This window comes from Nipponia nippon, unplaced genomic scaffold (genome assembly GCF_047370975.1).
Source record: "Nipponia nippon isolate SJK-2023a ecotype South Korea unplaced genomic scaffold, ASM4737097v1 scaffold_6, whole genome shotgun sequence".
Lineage (NCBI taxonomy): Eukaryota > Metazoa > Chordata > Aves > Pelecaniformes > Threskiornithidae > Nipponia > Nipponia nippon.
The window spans coordinates 53,354,338-53,378,417 of NW_028262380.1; the positions used below are offsets into that span (position 1 = coordinate 53,354,338).

At 40.3% G+C, this 24,080-nt stretch overlaps 1 protein-coding gene across 17 annotated transcripts in view; it reads left to right on the plus strand.

Annotated features, from left to right (window-relative positions):
- BMPR1B (bone morphogenetic protein receptor type 1B) overlaps positions 1-24,080 on the plus strand; it is a 273,903-nt gene that overhangs the window by 199,874 nt on the left and 49,949 nt on the right. The window contains exon 1 of one of the 17 annotated variants that reach the window (XM_087736645.1): positions 2,695-2,798. The exons of the other annotated variants lie outside the window; for them this stretch is intronic. Coding sequence (XP_087592771.1) covers positions 2,738-2,798 — 61 coding nt within the window. The 5' untranslated portion in view covers positions 2,695-2,737. Of the gene's footprint in view, positions 1-2,694; positions 2,799-24,080 lie in introns of those variants that run through there. 17 annotated transcript variants of the gene reach the window in all.

Sequence of the window (24,080 nt, forward strand, 5' to 3'; positions counted from 1 at the left end):
GGGCTGCAGCCCTGCCATGGATATGCTTGCAAGTGGTGGGCAGATAGAGAAAATGAGAATTGATGAAAAAAAATCCCATGAATGGTGTACTGCTCTCACTTCTCTCCAAACGATACGTTTCTGCTAGTGGGCAAACACCTTCCATACTTGGACTTGCAGTGCTAGAGGAGAGCTTGGATCTTATGGTTAACACTTACATCTGACATCAGAAGGATTTTTCAGAGCTAACTAAAGGCGTTGTTGTAAATCTTTATTTTACTGTTGTATAGATCTAAAAGATGTATAAAAATCTGTGCTTCTGAAACTGTTGGCTAAAATGACAAGATTTTTCTTATTGCGTGACAGCATTAATGTTTTTTATATTTTCAGTGTTTATAGGCATGCTGTTTCTTCTAGCGTGTGGACAACATTAGGGGAAAAAATAAGTCATAAGCAGCATGAAAGAGAGCCATCAAACCAACCATTGCAACCATTTGGTGTTAAAAAAAACTCCTCCCCACCCCAATTTCTCTTGTCAATTTAATATTGTCTTGGTAGTAACAGAAAAGAGGGCCTCACAGCTCCGTTTCCTGAATATGCAATTTTGTGTTCAGTCCACTGATGACCGGAGTGGGAGTTAAAAATCTTAAGTTCATTTTGCAACTTTGTAGTATAATCCCACCTAGATGCACATGGGATTTGTGGATCCAGATCCACAGAAGTTCTGTGGTTGAACCCGGTTTGGCTGATTTCAGTGAGAGTTAGGCACAAAGATACCTTTGTGAATTTGATATGCTCTCTTGTTTCACCTTCTCTCCTGCAAAATAGAAATAATAATGCAGTCTGACTCCATAGAGCTGTTTACGAGAAACGTTAACTGGGAGCAGCTGTCTCCACTGGTGACAAAGGCCATAGAAATATTTGTAGATATACATATAAACAGCAACAGACTGCTGCTATTCCATATGCTGGACCAAATGGCTTTCAAAATTTGAGTGGTCCTATGGCAGCCCACTTAGGTTATGAGCTAGTTCCGTGTTACGTGCCCATCATTTTTCTCAGGGAAGCTTAATCTGAAATAATATTGAATAAATTTCCCTTGCGGAATGGCAAAGAGAGTTTTGTCATTTGTTCATTTGCCTGTCTCACAGACAGGATCTTCACTTGTGGAGTGAAGGCAACCATGTTTTGGCCTCATCACAAGAACCATAGGAGGGATGTGCTGGAGGAAAAGTGTGTGTCCCAACCTCAGTACTCCAAACTGAACCTGTTAATCTGGTCTCCTGCCTGATCTGGACCAAAGAATTGAACAAAGCATGTAACGCACCCAAGCTAATACATTTTAAGGAGAGTAAGATGACATTTAGAAAGACAATTTATAGATCTAAAATGGTGGCAAGTCTGTAAGCACTGCCTGGTAAGTTTTGTATTCAGAGCAAGTCATGCTACACAAGCATAAAACCAGATGAAAATACCCTTACTAGTGTTGCATTCAAAGTGTCTGCATTTACGTTGCACATGCAACCTTTGTTTGACCTCTGTGCGCATGCATTACTATGCAGTCTTTAATTGCATGATAACGGATTAGCTTTTCCATTGGACCCCTGCTTTCTTCAGTCCGAAGGATGGGCAGCACTTGCTTAATGAGTCCCTATTCAGTATTTTGTTTTAGTTGCATTGTTCAATGTGTGACCATCACCTTATTTACTGCATGCTATTCAAACCCTGCTGAGGCCATAATTATTCATTTCCTCACTTTTTTTTTTCCTGAGACATTCATCATTGTAGTATCTGAATGTTCATTAACTTCAGTTTAGTTTCACAAATCCCCATGGCTAGACAAAGAGATATCTGTCCCCCCCTTTGCAGATGGAACATCGAGGCAGAGGACAGTTCAGGCTAGGAGATGACACCCAGCCTGTGGTTTCAAATTTGGGTAAAACCAGCCTAACTTAGCACGCGAGCAGCAGTGTATACCTCCTTGCTGTTGATCCCTCTCTCCGCTTGTCCCTGGTACTTAGGCAGCTGCATGGTGGAGCAGGTCACCGATGTGGCTGCCAGATAACCCCACCAAACAGAAGGAAAACCCAGTTTTGGTCAGATTGCCTCTTTCAATGGAAGTGTGTTCTGACGTTGGCTAAATCCACTTGTGAAATCATGCCGTCATTCTACTACGTGCTTGGTTTGAGGCGCTTTGGGCTCGATCCTTTGGCACGCACTTACTCAAGGTAAAGCACAGCCTTCCTGATGTCAGTGGTACTTGCGAGTGCTCCGTGTGCTTGCCAATTAGACCCTAGGTTTTCAGGTTGAGCATGTGGAAAAGCAGAGCAAAGAACTGGGCATTGCCTGAGAAAAGAGCGGCTTAGATGTTTCTGCTGGCTTTGCACCCAGGTAGTGCTGGGAGAAATAGGTCATGGCAAAGCATGTAGCTGCATTAGTCAGAGGTCATTCCTTTTCTTTTTCCTTTTTTAATAATTTTTTTCTGCTCGTGGTTATTTACCTTACCTACCTTTTAAGTTTCTGGCAAAAATTGAAAAAGGATTCTACAGGCAACAGTAAGTATACTTTATTAAACAAACCTGCAGAAGTAATGCTAATTCGACCATCTCCTAAGTGGGTGGGTAAGTTGATGATTTTTTTTTTTTTTTAAGTGTGCTTTTAACATATTGTGGTTTTATAGGTGATTGTTTAGACTTGAAAAAAGCAAATGGGAAACAGAAGTCCTGTCACGTAGTGCGCAGACCCATCGTGCCAAAGCATGACGCAGCATGATGACCATGCATATCCACTGCACAGAACTTTTCCCTTGAGTGAACAGAGTAAGTGGCACAAATAATAGGTTACAAATCTCCATGTGTCTAGTACTTGGAAGGGACGAGACATTTTGCCAGGGCCTTGCAGAAAGATTTTTCCACAGAGGAGCGATGAGATTCAGCAAACCAAAGTGCCATGCTGAACTACAGAGAAGCATCCAGTGACTCTTGTTCCCACTTGACTCAATTGTCCCCAGCCCATTACCCTCCTTGAGTGAGTTTATATAGTTCCCGCTGGCCTGGTTTCTCAGCTCACTTCTGCTGTTTGCCACGCTTATCAGTTTTACCTCCAATGCTTTTTCTCAGCTTTTCAGTCCAGCTTGATCTGTTTTCTCCACCCTTTCTGACTCCTTATCAGATCTGCCTGTGTTTCCAAGTATTGGAATGAATGACAGCACATCATCCACCATGCTGTTGCACAGCCTGCTATAGCCTCGGGCAGGCAGGAACCGAGGCTGCTGGAAAAGTCCTGCTGAGTTGGCATATTCCCTTTGGAGATGACATTGTCAGGAAATCCAACTCTTCAGGTCCCTGGGGTCTGAATTAGTACAGTCTGGGGGGTTTACTAGTTTATTGCTTGGTCAAGCTAGGTCAAATTTTCGAAGGAACAGTAACAAATGCACACCTAGTAAAAACTCTTCTACTCGTGGGTAAAGATTTTGTTTAAGAAAAGATTCATAGAACTGCTTCATGGAATGAACTGTAATCCTTCAAATTATATTTACTACAAGCCTGTAATATTGAAATATGTTTGGAAGTCTCTAGGTCTGTGTGCCACTGGTAAGAATATAGGTCTTTAAGGGGAAAAAAAAATCTATCTATGAACACTTTGAATGATTTTCCCCTTGGACTCACACTATCAGTATTGCAGGAGTAATGGAAATCAAAGCTCATGGCAATGTGTGCATCCAAAATCTGAATTTCAGTTTAAATGAACAGTGCGTTTTTCTCTTTTTGGAAATGTTTCAAATAACGCTCAGTATAGCACTGGAACGGCTTATGCTTTGTAGGCTTTGGAGTGTGATTCACTGCTCGGGTTACATCCATAGCACCCTCCGCACCATTCATTTCAACAGGAGGGAGGAACTTCGTATCTCACAGGATCAGGTTATTATTTGGATGGTTTTCGTATTCCTATAATGCCTAATGCCACCTGGCAGAGATTTTTTTACTTTGATATATATTGTAGAATAGAAGAAGCTGTTTCTGCTGCTGTTAATGGTCAGCTGTCGGGTGTTTTAACTCTGCTGTTCAGGGAGGGTGTTTGCTCTTCTCTACCACTTTCATCCCTTGATTCTAGGAGAGGAATTTTTTACTTAAGCAAAACATGGCCTTTTCCTGTCAGCAGCTGGGAGAATGAGGATTAAGTTCTCTAAACAAAGCTCAGCGCCCTTGTCAGGTCTCTCTTTTCAGAAGGTCTCTAAAGCCATAACAATCAAAAGGCAGGTTTCAGGCGAAGCATTCCTTCGAAACACCTGCGTGTGTTTCCTAAAGGATGAAGCTGAACGTGGTATCCTTGCAGCGTATCGCGCTTCGGCAGTGTGTCCGGGGCTGCCTCCTTGGAAATTTCCCCTGAAGCTCACTGGACGCAGACCGTAAAGAAATTCAAGACATCTCTGCAATGTTGCGAGCACTTGCTATCTATTTCCTTAAACCCCCTGAGAAAAGGCATGAAGGAACTCTTTGAAATAGCATTTTTCCTCCCTTTTTTTAAACGTTCTTTTGCCTGTTAGGGATCTAGGCTATACAGAGAGCATTATTGTTGTTAGTAAAGAAACGGTATTGCCTGGCAGCTTCACTTCAGCAGAGCTGACTGGTTTTACCATGCTCTCCATCTTTTTTCTCATGCACGGCCTGTGTTGGTTTGACTATTTGTTATCATCTTCCACTCAACACTGAAAATATTGCTTTCCACCTTCCCCTATAAAATAACAATTCAGTTGCATGTGCATACACGGCAATTCTATGCTAAATGCAAAGTTCTCCAGCAGTGTGTAAAGAATGAGCTTTGGAAAGCAAAATGTTACTGCTCTGACAACCAAAATCCCAACTGGCAGAAGCTTACCATTCGCAAGAGATTGCATACGTTGAATGGGGGAAAACACGATAAATTGTATTGTTTGTTACGACTTTAGTTTGACTCATTTGAAAAGCCAAGGCAATTTATAAACTAAGTAACTTTATATTTCAAAGTATCGATTAGTCTTTTGGAAAAAAAAGATTGTATAGATGAAACTGAACATCTTCCGAGGGAAATTGCATTAAACAATTAAAGGTCTGGACACAAATGTGATATGGATTATTTTACTTGAAAAAGATGTTTTCTTGCCTTCATTAAAAATAATCTCAGAGGAGATGAGGAAACACGGATAGAGTCACAGAGCAGTTTTCAATGTTGCTTTGTTCCTCTGAAATTAAGCTATCATGACCAAAGGAACATACTGCAGAGTCAGACTCAGTGTGTAATAAAAATATGTTTTAATTTAGCCTAGGGCTTGCTGTGAATTCTGAGTCTCCAGAGTTAAGAAAGAGCAAAATACTGTAGTCTCATTATTTCCAAAGCTTCAGTGTCTCTTCAAAACAATTTTCCCCTGAGTTCCTTAGCATTTCTTCAGAAATGCTGCTTTCCTTTTTTTTTCATTTTTCTTCTCTCTGGTGATAACAGTCTGGATGTCAGACTGTCACCGATACTGATACTATAACTGATCCAACCTCTATTCATATTCTGATGTGAACACAATAATGGAAACAATATGGAACAATATTGTTGCTATCTTGGAATTCCAGTAATGGAATTATCTTGATTGTCTTGATAAGAGCTCTGTGGAGGATGGATCTTTTGGCTTGGTGGGCAACTAACAGTAATACAGTGAGTCACCATGGTACATGTTTTATGAACATTACATTGAAACATTTTGGTTTTAGATTATTTTCTCATTTGTTCATAAGGCCAAGTTAGAATTTCAATGTTATGAAATAAAAAAGTGAAAGTACATTAAAACAGTTTTGATGATTTAAAAATTAGGAGGTTTGGATTCAATTTTTAAATAAGTTGAATTCGCATTTTGGGGTAAATTTGTAAAGAGTGACAGAAAGTAAGTCTGGAAGGAAGTCTGAGTTGTCTAGGCTGTCCCTCCACCTGAAGGCATGTATAACTGTACCTAAGCTATTTCTGACAACTGTTTGTCTAATTGTTTTTTAAACCTTTGGGAAGAGATGTTTATTCTTATATCTCTGTAGGCAGGCTGTTCCCATTCTTAGTCAGGCTTTCAAAGAAGACTTGATTTTCTGAATGTCTGAGATCTCGGTGTTAAAATTTCAGCCTTTATTTCCCATCCTGTGCAAGTACACGTGGAGCAAGAGTACGTTTCATCTCTCTCTTTGCAGAGACCTTTTACTTATTTCAGAGCTGTTACCATGTGGCCCTTGTCTCTAGACTAAACAAACCTCGTAGTTTTAATCTTTCCTCATAATTCATTGTTTTCAGATTTGTTAGGGTGCTTGTTGCGCCTTTCTGGGCTTTTTTTCACAAGTTCTTGTCCTCCGGGAGTGATGCTGCCCAAAGCATGACGCTGCTTTTGAAGAGGCTTCCCAGCCCTGAACAGGAGGCTTGTTTCTCCTCTCTTACGGAGAACAGTCTATGGATACCTCCTGATACGGTAACTGCTTTCTCATAAATTATTACACTGATGGCTCACATTCAGTCAGTGACGTACTGTCTGATGCTTCAGATTATTGACTAGCCAGTTGTTCTCCATGTTGTATTTGTGTGGCAAATTATGACTGTTCATTATTTGGTCTTGTCCTTACTGAATTTATGGTGTGTCAGAAACATCTCATATGGATTTGTCATCAGTGCACATTGTTCCTGTTGTTAATAATTGTTGCTGTTTTTACAGATGAAGTATTTTGGGGTCAGGTTGAAATTACAGAATATAATAATTTCTGGGGCGACACTTGAAAATACGTCAAACCTGTGAAAGTAAAAATTACCATTGCTAACATCACTTAGTGGTAACCAAGTGATAGCAATAGTTACTTTATATTGTGTATGATTATTATAAATCATGCACTCATATGGTTTAAGACAAGTAGCCTGGAGATATGAAAGGGTGCGGTGCCCATGCACAGCTCCTCTCAAACGCGTGTGAAGGAGGATGACCAGAGCAGGCAGAACAGCATAGGCAGAAGCAACGGGCGTTCAGAAAAATAGAAACTTGCAGAGAGAGGAGCGGTTCTGATAATGTTGTGGCTGAGCATCCTAAGCTATTAAAATGTTTCTGGTGGTGTGGTCCTACTCAAGGACAAAGCCATTGAAAATTACTCATATTCCTCTTATTTTCCATTCCCAAGGTAATGCAGCTCTCTGTAATTTCTCACTGAATGGAACAGCACTTTCTGCTTTCATTTTTTGTTTGGTTTTGATTTTTGAAAGGGGATAAAATAATCAGCAATTGCTTTAGCAGTCTTGTCACAGGTGATACAGGACTGGAAACATGAGCCTTCAGTCCTGGCATGTACTACTAGATATGGCTATTTGAGCGCATCTTTGTTATGAAATAGTTATGCTGGGTGTTATATTTTGAATGAATGTATGTATACACACAGACTTAAAAAAAAAAAATGTGTGAAGTAGTGCAGAGCTGACCAAAGATGTTACTAGGCACGATGGACTGGTGCATCCTCAGTGCTGGCAGGGGAGGGAGCTGGAGCTGGTGGGTGGGAGCGGGGACAGGAGACCGGGAAGAAACCATCCTGCCACTTTTGCTGCTAGGGGATGGGAATAGTTTGTGAGGGGGGCTGGCACCGCTGCTGCTCTTGCTCTGGTAGGGCTCTCTGCCCCATTCCTGTGGGAGCAGCTCCAGCAAGCCTGGCTTTCTGTGGCTCGCACATAGGCCAGGCAGGCAATGGGGCTGATGCTACGCTGCTTCCTCCGTTGATGGCTTCTTCAGTCCTGGAGAAGTTCCCTGCAGACCTTCATTGCTGAAACAGCAGTCTCCTCGGGAGGACATGTGAGTGAGTTTTTTCTAAAAGGCAGGGTCTGCTTGGCTGGGGAGGGAAGAGAATTGCTTGGGAAGGAGGCTTGGTGGTTCATCCAAACCTCAACTTTCATTTAAACTGCTCAAAACATGGAACAAGTATGAACTGCTGCAGCGATGCCTCCCCGACCTTGTGGGTAGTGTGAAGTGATGCCTTATTTGCTGTCTTATTCATAGCTAACTCAAATGCTGGAGATGGCAGCTTGAACTGTGAAGGATGTCTTTGCATCAAGACATGTCCATCCTAAATATTTAATAAGATTGGTTTTCATTTATCTGGGAAGTATTCAGTGCTCAGCTGTGGGGAGAGAACACTGTATTAGCAACTGCCTCTTCTGCAGAGGAGTCTGCTCGCAGGGGCTGCCACCGAACCCCCGCAGCAACGGTAGCTGCTCTTTGCTGTGCATTCCTGGAGTTGGGTGCTGCTGCCACATCCCCGTCGTGCTCAGGCAGGTACTCCCCGCTGGCACGGAGGGAGGCTGCTGTCTCACAGGACGTGGAGGGAAATCAGTGCTGGGGCTGCTTCCTATCATCTGCAATTTCACATGTCAGTATTCTTGCTAACCTTTTCAAATAATACCAAGAATATGTGATTGACATCTGAAACAACGCATTCGCTTCTAGCAGCAAAGACTAGACCCAGAGTAACTTATTGGAAAGCTCTGTTTCCACCAGACAGCGATCCATATTGAAGCTTATTAAAGTCATGTGTTCAATTTTTTCATAATTGCCCCCATTCAAACCATGGCAGGCAGCCAGTAAAGCACTAAGTGGAAGTTTCTGTCGGTCCACCTGTCTTTCTGTAGCTAACGAAGTGTGCCGTTTTTTGTCTCGTAGACGTTACACAATTCATTGTCAGAGGAACTTGTTATATATAGACTTCAAATAAATTAGTTCGAGACAAGGCCAAAGCAATTCAACTATACTTCTTTGTATAGCAAGTCATGTATTTATTATACAGAGTGACACATTAATACTTTGTTTGGGTGGAGAGCTTATTCTTAAACAAGAACAGGAAATTCTGGTTCTTGGCCATATTCATCTGTTAAATGTCCTAATTAAAAAGGATGACATCCTGAGCGGCATGGGTTTCAGCAAGGGCACCCACCAATCTGGACTATGGGCTCTGCTACTTCGGTGCATCAGCTAGTTGGCAGCTCTTCCCCTGCAAGGGTTGCTGTGTTTTCAGGCCCTTGTCCTCTGCCAAAGCCCAGTTTGCAGCAGAGGTTTCCTTTTGCTACGCTTCGAACCATAGGAAGACATCAGTGATTGCCTCACGTTAGCCTACTTGGAGAACTGGGAAATTAATTTTAGAGACTTCTAGGAAATAAAAGGGTTTTTCAAGTTTACCACTCCCCATCTCTATATCTCTATGAACAACAGGTACGCAGTTTATCAAACCTGTAATTAATTCACAGTTGGAAGTGCCTCCAGGATCAAAAACTTGACTCCAGGAGAAGCAACACTGGCAAAGAGAAGAAAAAAAAAATCTCCTGCTTTCTATCAGAGCAATTCATCTTGAAAATTTTCTTTGCCTGTGAGGAGATTGGCAAAGACAGCTGTTGCTTCATCCTGGAAAACAGCCCAAAATAGGTCTGCAAAAAAAGATGTTGCAGTGATTTTATTATAAGCAGTAAGTTTAGTGGCAGGGTTCTGGATCTCCCTTTATTTCTGTTCTAAAATTAAGGTGTGTTGGGGCATATTCATAGATGGAAATGAGCAAGCCAGCAACTTTGCTTGCTGACCATTAGTAGTGAAATGCTCCTGGATGAGCTAATTCTTCAGCCGAGAGATCTCAGAGTAAGACTGACACCTTAATTTTGGTGATACCCAAACTGTCAGCACGTGATTTTCTTGTCCAGCTGGTTTGTAAGCAGCAAAGTATCATGTCTGGTCAAGCCTGAAGGGGAATAAAACCTGGTCTCCCTTGGATCAACTTTAGGCTGCCCTGATTGCTGTTATAGAGAACCTCTCCCTTTATAAACTGCTTTCTTGGAAGGCTTTTTCTGATTCATTTTCCCTGTTCGCCTTCTGCAGAAAGACTCTGTTAACAGAAGCTTCTCCCTACAGAGTCTTGTCCCTCTTTTAGACCTTTAAATTAAGACTCTTCAGTAAAATTCATTTTTTTAATAATTCAGATAATAATAATTCAGATACAAGGATGCAATTCACCTTCATGTATCGCTAGCTCTTTGTTGTTGTTGAGCAACTTAGGAAAGGGCAGAGAGGAAAGGAAGGATGTTGAAGAGGTTACCAGTGCTTAAATTCTTGGGTGTGTGGCTTCTGTCAGAGGACTGGGCATATGACTTGTTCTTTGGCTAACAGGTTTTCTGGTTCTAGATGTTTTTACAGGCTGGATTAACTTCTGTGACCTGTTTTTCCAGGGTGAACATAAATGTGATTCAGACGATACTAGGCCTAATCAGGATTAGCTTCATTGTTAATTTTGCTTGGAAGGATGACTGAGGTGCCTGTTTACCATTTAGTAGATGGGACAAAACACTGCAGGGTAAATTTACACACAGTTTAATCTAGCCACTTTTCTGAGCAATGCAGAAACTTGTCTTTTACTCAAATCTGCAGTGTGCACATTCATGTAGCATGCGGAAGAGAATGAGATGTCATCTCCCATCTGTGCCCATTGAAAGATATTCATGCTCCCTTGGAAGATCTGGGTCTCAATATACGCACATTAATTGCTTTGGAAAGTTGGAGAAAACCTCCTAATACCTTGATGATCTGTTAAACAATTTGAAGACTCTTCTGAACACACGTTAAACACTAAGATCTCTTCAGTCTATTCAGGAACTGGAGAATGGTCTTCTCACCAAAGCAGTGTAAAGGGGCCTTAGCAGTGTATCTGATTTTAACTGAACAAAGATTATTTGTCTAGGGTTTTTCACACAGCCGTACTATTGGGTTCTTTCACCACAATAATGCTCGCTAAGATCACTGTGTTGTTTTATCCCTTCTGAAGGAAATGCCAGAGCTTTGAGTTTCATTTTCAGCACCTCCCGTAATATATCTCACTGTTTCTGTACACTTAACGTGTCTGTTCGCAAATGTATCCATCAGCATCTATTCAGCAAATGAGAACTGGTGCTGGACTTTTGCCTTGAAGGCTGCACTTCTGCCAGCGTGTAGGAGACTGAGACAAGAACTGGAGTCTCATTTTAAAATATATGGTAGAGACATGCACGACAATTTAAAGCTCAACTGGTTAGACTCAGAAGTTTCTCACCCCAAATTATCATTTGTTTAAACTTTTTCAAAATCATAAAATAAAAGACTGTGTTTATTGTGCAAAATCCCAGCGAAGGGCAGCATTCTGTCCTCATACACAAGTAATCCCAGTGTACTGGAAACAAAAGGCAGGGTTTTGCCTGAGCGGATTTCAGCTCTCTGTAGTCCATCTCTTCCTTCTGTTAATGAATAAAGGTGAACTTATGGGTGACAGAAAGGTGGTAACGGGGAAGGAATTCACATAGCTGTTTTTTCCTCTGATCTGTAGAGCATGGAAGTAAATCCCACTGCCAAACACTTGAAACTAACCCCCAAAATACAAAATCAGAGCCATTCTTTTCTGCTCTTTCACTGCTGTTTTTCACACAGTTGGCAACAAGGAGTTGAAGTACAGACAGGATTATTTTTCAAAAGCAGAAACACTTCCAAGGTGAGCAACTTTCATTTATAATGCTGTTATAATGACCATTATACTTACAGCCCCCCGTTTTCAGGTTATAACTTTCATTTAAAGTTACATAAATGAGGGTTAATGTCCGAGCTGGTGAATGAGGAGGTGTTCTTTGTAGGTGGTTTTTGGCAACGTTTAATTCTGCTAAGATTTGCTTCAGTCTTCTCATATTATTCTGTGGGGAACAACATTCATACAGTCTTATCCTAGCAGGACATAGTAATGCAAAGTACAGATCTCTTTGGAGAATAAAGACCCTTGCATAATTTGGTCCCATTTTCAGGGACAAGCATTTAAGAAAAATAATATATTAAACCGTTCAAAGTAAACCTATAAATTCCCGTAGGTTTCCTTGCAGCACTAGTCACTGCAGTCAGCAATTATTTAAGATTTGCTCCATAGACTTTACATGTAGTCTATCTAAATATTTTTTCTGTATTAACAGTAAAATACCCCACAGAAAGTAGCATAAGACTGACATTTTGAATACTAAATGTTGAAAAATAGAAACAAATGCTGGACATCTAATACATTTTAATCTTGAAAAGGTATTTAGTACTCTGAAAATGTTAATGAAAAATTTATTTCTACTGGCTTAAATAATGACCCTGCTAGGTGGGCTGAAAGCAGAGGAGATGAAAAAGGAGTGACGAGCAGTTGTTAACAGTAGCGTGCTATGTGAAGCATGCTGAAGTTACCCTTAAAAGTCCAAACTGGGGACAAGGCACACTGCCAGAACTGGAGAGCTTTTCTTAGGGCTGCCCTGTAGTCTAGTAGAGACTTCATGCCATTTAATTAGTGCTAAATTTGTCTAATATTTGAAGGTAAAGCTTATAGGTGTTTCATTAGCAAATGCAGACATTATTAGCTTGTAGCCATGTTGCATAGAGAGCCATGCAGAGTTTGAAAGGCATCTTTGAAGCTTCTCCTTCAATAAACTCAAGCAGCCCTGTGCTAATAGAAGTGAAGCTGCAGTGGAAACGAAAATGAACTGCCCTAAGAAGTTTGCATGCTGCATGAAATAGTGCACACTGCAACACATCAGTGGGAGAGGAGATGAGATTCTTAGCTAGCCTTATTTTTTCAGCCCACCTGCATTTTATGCGAGTTATTTCTTTCTCTCCTCCTTGCTGTCTTTTAATAATTAAATGGAAAGAAGCAAAGTCAGCCTTCACGCAGTGGGATGTTTTGAAAAGACTTGAGTGATTGACTGTGGGATTTGCCACCAAAAGAGAGCTACAAGAGAATATGTCCCTCCCTCTCAAAACGCCACTTTTCCATGGGTCCACGGGGAATATTTGATGTGTCCTCCATGATACTTTTTATGCAGCAGGGCTGGCCCCGGCTGTGGCTGAAACCCTTGTTTCACCCCTGGGATTTAACCATTGATGTGGAGCTGTGGCCCTCTTAAGTATTTAAAAAAAAAAAAAAAAAAAGTGTGGTTTGCATTAAGCCTTATTAAAACCCAGGATTACTTCTGAATGAATCATTAGCATCTTTGTGAGACCAAACTTTTGAGGCGGATTTGTGGAATGGGGGTGTTTCCCAACGGTATGCTGCTTACTGTGACAGTCTTGAATACCGAGAGGACGGTGGAATGATGACTTGTTTTAACTAGGACCCATTAGGTCACTATTTTCACATCTCAATGGGGCTTTTTTAGATTTTTTTTGTCATAACTCTGTAGATATTTAAGTGACTGTCTCCTTATTATGGGGACAAGTGTCTACAGTGACTTCCTGTGAATTTTCCAAGTGCCAATTCCCCAGCATTTCTACGTCCGGAAAAAGAAGGAAGTCACTCTTATTTGGCTTTATCTTGTATTTCTTTTCAGTCTAATATGTGACCTTAACATCCTATTAAAATTTATAGATACAATAGGAAATTACTGATTAACTTTCTCATCATTGTCCTTAATTTGTCTCCTGGAAGACTGGAAAGAGATATTGTTGATAGAGCTGATTGAAAAAGTTAAGACAATTAAAAAGCATAAGAAAGTACAGATCGGCAGAAAAATGTTTCATTTTAGGTCCAAAGTATTCACAAATTTGAGTTATACTTGACTAATAGTTTCAACTAAATGAAAGCAGGATTTTTGAAAATTAGTACAACTTGTTCTCAGCAAAATGTAAATATATTTCTTTCAAAATGACATTTCTGTGTAAGCATTGACCTAGCTCTAAGCAACAAAACCAAAAATACAATGATTTCAAGAAGAAGTAGATAATCTAGAAAAGAAACTAAGTCCTTTGGGCTGAACAATGTGTGTTCAAAGTGACATTGGTAGGTTGGCTGGGATGTTACTGGAGGAAGATTCCATAGCTTATTTAAGCTTATTTCCAATTTTTAGTCTTTTTTTAGTCACCAAATTTGAAAATTCCTTATGTGTTCATCCTCAAGCTTGGGCACCACTGTTTTAAACCCAAACAAGAAAACCAGCTACAACAGACAGACAGACCATCCAGGGAGAAGTATTACAGAGGTGGGAGTGAAAGACAGATAGACAGATAGATGTATAAAGCACACAGTATACATGTGAAACCAGACAGGGAAATTTTAACTGACTGCTTTTCAAGGTGCCTTAACACTTCCATATGAACTCATCTGTGTGAGTCTCTTCTCCTCTTACTCATACGGCAGCATCGTTGGTGACATCGGGCTCTTCAGGGGAAATGCACTTGCTGTACTACTTTTCAAAGCCATTTTTAAGTTAAACAAAGCATCTCCCATGCCAGGAATACAGATCACTTAGTGGCTTTTCTCAAACAGAAACTCCCAGGCGTTTCCTTCGATGAGCACCCCATGGGAGCAGGGAACGCTTGCCTTATAAACAAACACAGCCCAGGGAGGCCGGCCTGCCGGTTTGCAAAAATAACGTATGTGGAGGCAGGGTAAATAGTTTACATCTCCTTTGGCCTCTGAGTTGTGTCACGGAGCTGCTAGTTGAAACTAGCAAATCTGCTGCCACCTGAAACATGCGTCTCTGGAAAGGGAGGATGGTGAGGTTGTGCTTGAGATGGCTTTTCATGGTGAAAAAAGGTTTCTAATGATGTCCGATGGACCATGGCTGGCTAAAGAGCATCACTCCATCTGGTTTTGGCAATAGGCATCAAAACAGTATGCGGGGTTTGAGCGTTTCAGATATTGCATCCTATTTTTCTTTGCAAAACACAAGCAGGAAAGGAGTCATTTGCTGCTAATTCGTATCTTTATGAACCACAAAGTGCAAAAAGTGAAGAGCGTATCCAAACCGTGGGAGTACAATATATGTCACCTCTCCTTTACTGCCTAAATGTTAGCTGTCTGCCCAGTGTCCATAGACAAAGGAGAGTGAAAGATGCTTTAGAAATATTTAGATGTTTTGGAAAAGATGTGTCCAGAAGATGATTGTTTATACCTGAAATATGTGTCTGAGTTATGTGGGAGGAAATTTTGGTGACTAGGTTTTGACAGCTAAAATGAGAGGAGACGAGACCTACCCTAAGTCTGCCAACCTTCAATTTTTCTTTGTTTACAGCTTAAATCAGATATAAATCTGATCTCCGGGGATTATTTAGGTTTAGATTTCCATTGTTAGTTTTTCTTTAACAATAATCTCTACAGTTTAGGGAAGTCCCAGCACATGTGGTTTGGGACTGGAAGATGAAGAGGTGCCTCAACCAATGGCCTAGAAAATTAGGAGGGGGGAAACACCTGCACATCCTTGCTGGCTGAGGAATTTTGAAAGGGGTGTTCCTTCTGGCAAGAAGAGCTCCCTAGTTGGGGTCATTGTGGAAGTGGAGTCCTTTGTCCATACCCTAATTGCTGGGGATGGGAGTGGGGGGGTGAGAAGTTCGTAAGCAGGGCTAATTGCTCAAGTGCATTGTCCTCTATCTCTTCTCCTTGAGTGAGCCCCTGGAAACCTTTTACTGAGATGAAGCTGAGTGTCAGCCTCTTAAAATCAAATCTCATGGCTGGCTTTATTGAGGAAAGGTTGGCCCCCACCTGTCAGACAGTCCTGTGATGTAGTTTGGGGGATTTTGGTGACCCTCTGCTCAGGCAAGGTGGAAGGAGTATTGAGCTGACTTTCTCTCGGAAAGGGTGGCAGGGCCAGAAAGGAGGCACTGGTGGGATGATCCGTGTTTACTGTAGGGCAAATTAAACCATGGATATTGACACAGAGAAAAATTACGAGGGGCCAATTCTTTGGGGGATGGGGAGAAGATGTTTCTAAGGGAAATTTTCTAGTGCATCTGTTCTATAAATAATTCTCCCCAGTTCTCCCCACATCTCTAAGATGGATGACTCATGGTTATTTTTCAGGGTGTTGCTTTTTTTTCTTGTTCGCATATTTAGTTTGAAAGGTCTCTAAAAGAAGCATACAAAAAAAAAAAAGAGAAAGAATCTGTTTTACTGGACTTTTTTGGACCTGTGTAAGAAATTCAACATACAGACGGAGTAATTTGATTCTGCTGGTTTCTTGTAAGCATGTCTGAAAAGCATGTTTTTTTAAACTTTTGTCAGTATTTTGGTTTGAACTATTCTAAAACAGTGATATGTATCAAGTACATCTGGTCCTTGCTAGAAGTGTGCTGAGCCCCATTTTGCCACCATTGTTAGGGGCAGAAACTGAATTTACCTTTGGCAGAAACAAAAACTCCTGAGAGTGCTAAGAAGGCGCAATTTTGTGGGGAAAGGAAAAGGTGGTCTTAAAACACTTGATTAATATTATTGCTGAATCTGAAAACATTTTATACTAGTGAAGGGAACCAGAAATATGATGCTGGAATACTGTTGCTCCTAATAATCTCTTTCTGAATGGGTGTGAGGTTTTAAAGTCAAGGGTTTTGACTTCTTCCTAAGGTTCCCTAGTATTTTGTGGGCTGCAGAACAATGAATGTGAAATCCAAGGGGACCCTGTAAGTCTATTATAGTGTATGCTAGGCTTGATTTCACCTTTGTTTTTAACATCACAACTTGGGTTTTTTTCAGTGGGAACTAAGGTCTACGCGAGAAACAGGGGAGTTACTTCAGTACATAAATTTTTTAATTGACTTTCTCTAACTGATAAGAGAGAAAGCAAGAGGAATTCTGCACACATGAGATCTTGCCTTGAAATCCTAAACCCTTTGGAGGTGATGGCAAAACTAACAACACTTGTAATAAAGCCAGGATTTCGTTCTCTGCCTTCAGGATTTTTAAAGGGGTGAAGATTTGAGATCATGTCCTATATTAGAGATGTATAAACAGTTTGCAGAAATCACTGTTTCTCTCCTGAAACATAGCCAGCTTTGGAATTGAATCCGCTCAATTTAATAACTCACGTCAACAGTGCTGTTAAGGATAAAACTGAAGAAGTATGGTTGTTTTTGTCCTGAGTGTATCACGTCCTACTGAAACTGCAGCCGGCAGGATGTAGAATAAATTATAAAGTTCTAATTCAGTTATTTTTGTATTTAACTCTTCGTCTTTTGGATACTTTTTCATGGATATCCGACACCCTTCTTTAAGTGTAGCTTCCCGGGTTTGTTGATTTGTGATAACTATTTTTATATAAGAAATTCTGTTGCTGAGGAACAAAAATATGTAGTTGATTGTACAAGAAAATATTTTTTTCTCTCAGAGTGTATTCTGGACTTTTCTGAACATAAATTTGTTAACCTCATTCTTTCACGTAGTTATTAAAAGGTTCGTTCTTGCTTATTCTGAGGTTAGGTGGGTAACATTTAATACAGAAGTATTGTGTATAGCCAACCAACACTTCCACAATCTCTAGGCTTGATGTTGAGCTTTATGTTTTTCTCATGTTAGGAGTCAGGGTTTTAAACTTCCATTTTAAGCCAACTTCCAAGATAAAGCTAACAGAGAGTACCTATGATGTTTCCCCCCCCAGTAATATTCCCTCTTTCTTTTCTTGATACAACACAGCAGCTGGAATGCATGCCTTGCAGCTTCGCTCCTGAAGAGGATCTTACAACCGTAGCTCACTATCAATTTGGCAAACATTAGTCATAGTTGCAGCTGAATTTCCGATTGGCATTCTTGGGTTTGTGCCATCTGTGTTACATGTCATTTTTGTCAGTGAACAAAGTAGGCATTGCAGATATGTGGATCTGCAAGTGCAGTATTCTAAAGAAGTAATTTTTGAGTAAGATTAGTTAATTACTTATAACGTTAACTATGGTACATTTTACAGAAGGAAATTATTAAAACTGACATATTTTCTGATGTGACACATATTTAAGTGTTTACATTGATTTTCTGCTGAATCTATTGCTAAATCTTTTAATTTCATTTCCTTGGGCATGGTGGTAACTTAGGGCAAAAAATGTGAACTCAGTGTTGGGGCAAATCAACTGGCGTTTTTTGAAGGCTTTTTGCACAGCCTGGGTATGGAGATCAGCCCTGTTCTTTAGCTCACAGAGATGGTACTTCTGTCCATCCCCTTCAGTCTAAGGGAGCTTAGTCTAAGCTACTTCAGAAAGGAAAGCCGTGTAGCAATATAAATTATTACATGTAGGAAAGTGTGTGAATGTCTACAGTCATCACATCCATCTTTAAAAACTGCTTTTACCCTTTTCCTCCTCCATCTGGCTGCAACTCAGTGATAGTGGTTGTTTTATCTGGTACGGTCCGCACCCAGGAAAGGGCTTCAGAAAATCATTCCTCTACTGCAGAGTTGTGTAAGGAATTAATTTAGCAGTGGTGCATTAAAGGAACAGTAATAAGAAATACAAGTTGGGAGGGAGTAATTTCAGTTGATTTTATAGGAAAATAATACTCCCTGTGCTTATTTACAGAATATCCAAATACTTTTCCTTAGTTAAGGTTGATCAGACAAATAGTCAGGCTGTGTAGCATGGGAACAACCTTTTATTTGTCAGAGACTTGACCACCAACACATTCTTTAAGAATTCTGCTGTTTTATAGAAGAAAGCTGACTTCTTATATTTTTTTTACTCTATATTTGGCATCTATTCCCTTACATATTCTGGTGGAAAATGTTGCACAATTCATGCATTTAGTTATGTTAACAGTATTTATAGTGAGTTACAGTACATTCAACTAATGAAGAAGTTTAATTTTACATCTTTACCTAGCTATAAAATAAACTATTTTATACAAATGAAAAGTTGAAAGCTTGGGAAAATATTTTTCTTTCTCTCTGAAATTACACAGCATCTCAGCTCGAAACACATATTTGCTGTAGGCCCCCTGTTCTTATGACTTGGGGTATTTTTAAAGATTGACTGGAGCTGAAAGACATGAAACTTCAGCTGGATGACAATTTCCATCTCTTTAACATAGCTAAAAAGAAGAAAAGGGAAAGAAAAATCTAATTTTGATTTTTTTAAATTCATATTAAGCATAGCCACTTCCTTGCCATTTCATGTGAGGTCTCTAAAAGACCTGCGCTATTGTATTTTGTTGGCATTAGTTGTAACTTCTCATTGACTTTTGCTGAAGTTAAGGTTTCTAATTCAATTTTAATGGGCTAATGGAAGCTTGGTGAACTTCAGATGGGATCTCAGTTGAAATAAGTAGACAGCAGCCTCTGTTCTCTTATCTGGGTCTTCTCTAAAAAGTGTACTAACCCCAAAAAAACAAACGCAAAAAACTCGATCAAGGAAGAGAAGGCAGCTCTTGATCAAGGAAGAGAAGGCAGCTAGCGACTTGGCAAGCAACGCTTCACGTCAGAGGGCTGTTGCCTGTCTCCAGTTTGCATTTCGTTCTCCTCAGGTAGCAGTGCTGCTCTTGTCCTTGCTCTGGTCCGCAGCAGTCATTTTGAGGTGCTTCCCAGGGGGAAACCTGGGCAGGGAGAAGGGCTTCCCTTCCCAGGGGAGCGTGAGGACCAAGGGGAAGGACATGGAGAGGTTGCCCTCCTGTAGAGGACTGTGTCACATTGCATGTGTGCTGGGTGTACAGGTACATACCAGCTGGGAGCAAGCAATGCCTGGTTTGGGATTGGAAGTCCATATTGCACGTGCTTTTAAAAGGATGTGAAAGTGGGACAGATGCACAGAGGCTGAGGAAGGCGTCAGGGTCAGATGGTTTTGACATAAATCATTCAGTGAGAAGAAAATAAGTGAGAGAGAAAGGGGAAAAATATCAGTGAGCTTGTCAAAGCATCATTGGAAAGTGGGAGGAGTGCGGTGCTGGAGGAGGGATCAGGTTATAGAAGAGAGCAGAAGAAAGGCAACTGAGAGAGAGAGGGAGGCAGTCCAGGGGAACATAAGTGGGGAGAAAATGAGTTTTTGGAAAGAAATTTACTTGATTTATTTAAAAGAAAACTCCATGAAGAAAGAAACAAATATTAAAAAAGGACTGAGAAAAAGAAATTAGATGCTTAAAACATTATGGAGAAAAATAGGTTAAGGGAAAACAGGAAAGAAGAAAGAGTGATTTGAAGAACAGACAACTAAATTATGAGGACCATTATTTTATTTTTGTTTATAAATGGTGTGAAATACGATACTTAGATTTTTTTTTTTTTTTCAGCGTGGTAGGGAGGGTATAGGCTGTCATTCTTGCTGTGCTTAGCACCACGTGGACGTCAGAGCGCATGCACTACACAGTATTGCACGTTGCGTCTCTCTGCGTTACAGTTTGTAACTGAACTGTCTAGAGGGTGCAGTGGCCGGTTTCTTGTGCAGGGCTAACGCTTTGGCTTGTTTCGTAAGTCTGTTCATAAACAGCAATTTTCATTTAAGAAGCCGCTTATTTTATAGTTAGATGCACGTGATCACAGTATTATACCACAGACTTGTGCTCATTGTGCACGTGTGAAGAGTGGCTATGAGGACCACAGCTTTCGTTCTTACATTGCTTATATTGACGTTATCATATTGATAGTAGCAGTATTACCAATTTTCAAAAATTTCATTTTAACAATGATTTATTCAGTGTAACTAACTCTTTGTTCCCCCAATTCAGAGCCCTCATGGGTTATTTGTTTACATATTTCTTGTGTATATATAAATATTTATGTATTATATGCATAATATATATAATATAAATATACAAAAATTTATTTGTTTATTATTTATTTCCTTTAAAAAATCCCTACCAGCTTGAAGTGAACTGGCCAACGACTGTGGATTCATGGCTTGCCTTTTCCCAGTGCTTTTGCCTGCATTTGCTTTAGCTGATGTTGTTATTCCTAGCAATCCCTCTTGGGTGTTTGTATATTGAACAATTGGCAAAAGAATCACTGGAAAATACAGCACTGTTTGGTCTGCTGTTTTCCTCAGAACAAGCAAGTCACGGTACAACTGGTTTTATCATTTCAGAATTGTTATTAGAGTGTGTGGTTAGAATAGGCGGATACCTTCTGGCTGTGTCTCCTGCCTGTATTTTGTTATCCTGAGCTGTATTTGGGGTTTCAGGCTGTTCAGGACAATCTGGGTGGAGCGGGGGAAGAAGGAATGCCTGCAGATGGTGGTCTTGTGCCAGTCCTGTCATAATGAGTTTCATCTGCAAACCAGAAATGCTTTTAAAAGAACATTGTTGTTCAGTGATTTGTGGATGGCAAGGTGCATCACAGAGCATCTGGGATAAGGTCACATAGGTAGCCATCACTTTGGAAAGAAGATCTACTTTCGGTATCTGCATGTCATAACTTCACTTTTATGTTATGCTGCTTTGCAGAGTGTTTCAATGCAGACTAGCTCTTTTTTTGTCTCCACGATAAAGCTAGATGAAAGCGTGTTCAAATTTTTTAATAGTTTTAATGGCAATGGCTATTCATGTTAAGAGAACAGGGTCTGTGTGTCCCACTGAAGGCAAAAGGATTTGTCTAGGGAAGGGTACAAGGCCATTTCAGGAGCGTGAAGAATTGCAGGTCCAGGAAAACACTTGCTTTAGGAATACTGTCCTGTTAATTCACTTGGGCTTGCCTGTTTGCTGAGATGAGTCACCCATATAAATCTATCAAACCCTGTTTGGAGAGTGGTCTCTTTACTCTGTATTTATTTATGGGAACAGAACCTCTCTCTCTCTTAATCTCTGTGTCATAGTCTTTAGGACTTTACTACCATATGATGAAACTGAATATTTTTATTTAATCTGTTGTGTAGTGCCAGTGGACCTGAATAGGAGAAATGATACTGGAGAGAACATAAAAGGAGTTTCTTTGCTTTTTAGATGGGCAAAAGGGAGTTCAATATTACCAGAAAAACTGCTTTGAACAATGCTGATAAAGAAGAGGTTTAATGAGGCTGGGGCTGTTTGCGGAAAATTAGTCTGCATTAGGGTAATATTCCTTCAGGGAGCATTTATAATGCCTGCAGGAATGTGGGGGGGGCGCAGATCGGATTCCGGCACAACTTTGCAAGCTTTCAGCTGCCAAGGCACGGTGCACCTGCATGTTCCCCTGTCTGACCTCAGAGCGGGCTCGAAAAGCTCTGGCATCTGGAAGTGCAAGGAAAGATCAGGTTTTTAATTTTTGTGGGGGGAAAAAAAAAAATCCATCTTGATGCTTAGAATGCCTTGTATTTTATATCCATCTTTTTAAAGGATACTGGAAACTATTTTGTGGGTATGCTTTTTAGTGGTTGGGGTTTGGTTCGGGGTTTTTTTGCTTTTAATTTTATTAAACTAGTATCTTAAAGATCTCATAGAGATATATCCACACAGATGAATAGTATTCAGTAAAAAATTCGGTTGGTTGGCAAGACTCGAGAAAATAATTTCATACTCTGTTGCTTATCTCAGTAAGAATGTTCTCCCTAGCAAGTGCAGATTCAGGCATGACAGCTTTGGCATTTATCTCATTCGCAGGGGCCTGGGATAGCATCTAATTTTCAAACTGTAGTGATGTGCAGATAAAATGTAAATACTGCTCTACAAGGATTGCCACTTCATAATGCTACACTTCAAAACTGGTATCTGTGGTAGTAACTTGCAAATTGTAAGTGCATGTAATTTGCATCGCTTGGACTTAACTGTTTTGTAATTACACTTTGATTTGTGTTTCTTTATCAGACATCGTGGAGTGGTTAAGCTATGCTGGTTATGAACTTCCATGTCAGTAATTTTGCGGTATAAAATTGTGCTTATTAAACGCACAGATTTTCCTTTTTGGAATTTAGAAGTTGCTCACTTTGGCATCTGTAGCTTATTTCTTGCGATCTACTTAATTGAGTAGCTTCTCTGTTTATCTTAAAATGCAGATAAATGGCTTTCAGAGCAGTGTTTATAACTTAATAGTTCCTGAAATAAGAGTCAACATTATCTCCTAGACTCTACCAGTCATAACTAATGATCCCTCTGCTTACACTGTTGAGCAAGTCAGGAGACACTGAACTCTGCAGAGAGCAAGGGCCCTGTGCAGTGGGAGGATAGTTTGTATGTCATGGCGCCTAGTAGACAAGGCTTTCATGGCTCAGTAGTGTTAATTGGGAAGCGAAATTTGTCCTTAGCCACCTCTAACCTCCTATCACTGAACTGTTCTTCTACGAATATGGATACAGACCCGAGGGTGAGTTGACAGCACGCAGTAGTCTTGCTTCTCTCATCATTTAAAGTAAATAATATCAGTTTACTCTTATATTTGCTTCAGTTTTGCCCATCAGAGCACATTTCGCAACGTGAAATCTCTGCAGAAATTGAGGATGTTTTTAATGTTCCAAACATCACTGGCAGCCAGCCTAACGGAGGCATTGTGTTGAGGGCTGAAAGAGGATGAGAAAATAATTAGGCAGCTGGCAATTACTGCATTTTGTCCTAGGGCTTTTTTATGACATTTTAATGTATTAATGAAAGTAAGATGCCTTTTTTGTATTTTCCTGACAAGTCCTCTGGCTTGGTTCCTGTATGGAGAGTGGTAGGCTTTCCTTCGTAATAGGGTTAAGTGCACGCTTCAGGAAGAGAGAGGGGAAAGAAAGAAAAAAAGGAGTAGATTTACCACTCGTGAGAAATGCTATATTATTATTATTATTATTACCTTGGGAACAAAAGTTCCTTGTTTATCCATGAAATTCAAATAACATGGGGAGCAACAATGCCTCATGGCATTAAGCATTAGTATTCTTCTATACTTCTGTCAACTTGTTCATACAACCTTTTACCTGAGATTTTTTAGCTTGCAAGAAGACTATTTATTGGAAATTGCAAATATAGGTGTTGTGAGATGGATATTGGCCTTGAAGAATTTCAGCCAGGACAAGGTTCTGGTTTCAAATAGGCAATCCAACAGCCAGTTTTTGCTGGCTTCAGGTGAATTTTAGCTAGTGATATACAAAGCAGTCTCCGTACCTAATTCCTCTGTCTCCACAGCCATCTAGTTCACTGTTTTGCAGAGCTAGTTACATGTAAACATTTAGGTGGGTGACTGGTTGTAAAAGGAACTGTATACAAAAGCTGTTCCTACTTAAAGAAACTTATATCAGTCCTGTTTATGCTTCAGCTTCCATGTTTTTCATTGTTTTTCTGAGCTTTCACGTTATCTTAAAAGCAGGTTTTGAGCTTTGTATTGGCTGGAGAACAGCAGGCTGGTACAGAGCACAGTCTGGGTAACACCACATACAGTGCAAAGGCCACGTTATACAAAGAAAGCAAATTCAAAACGCTGCTTAC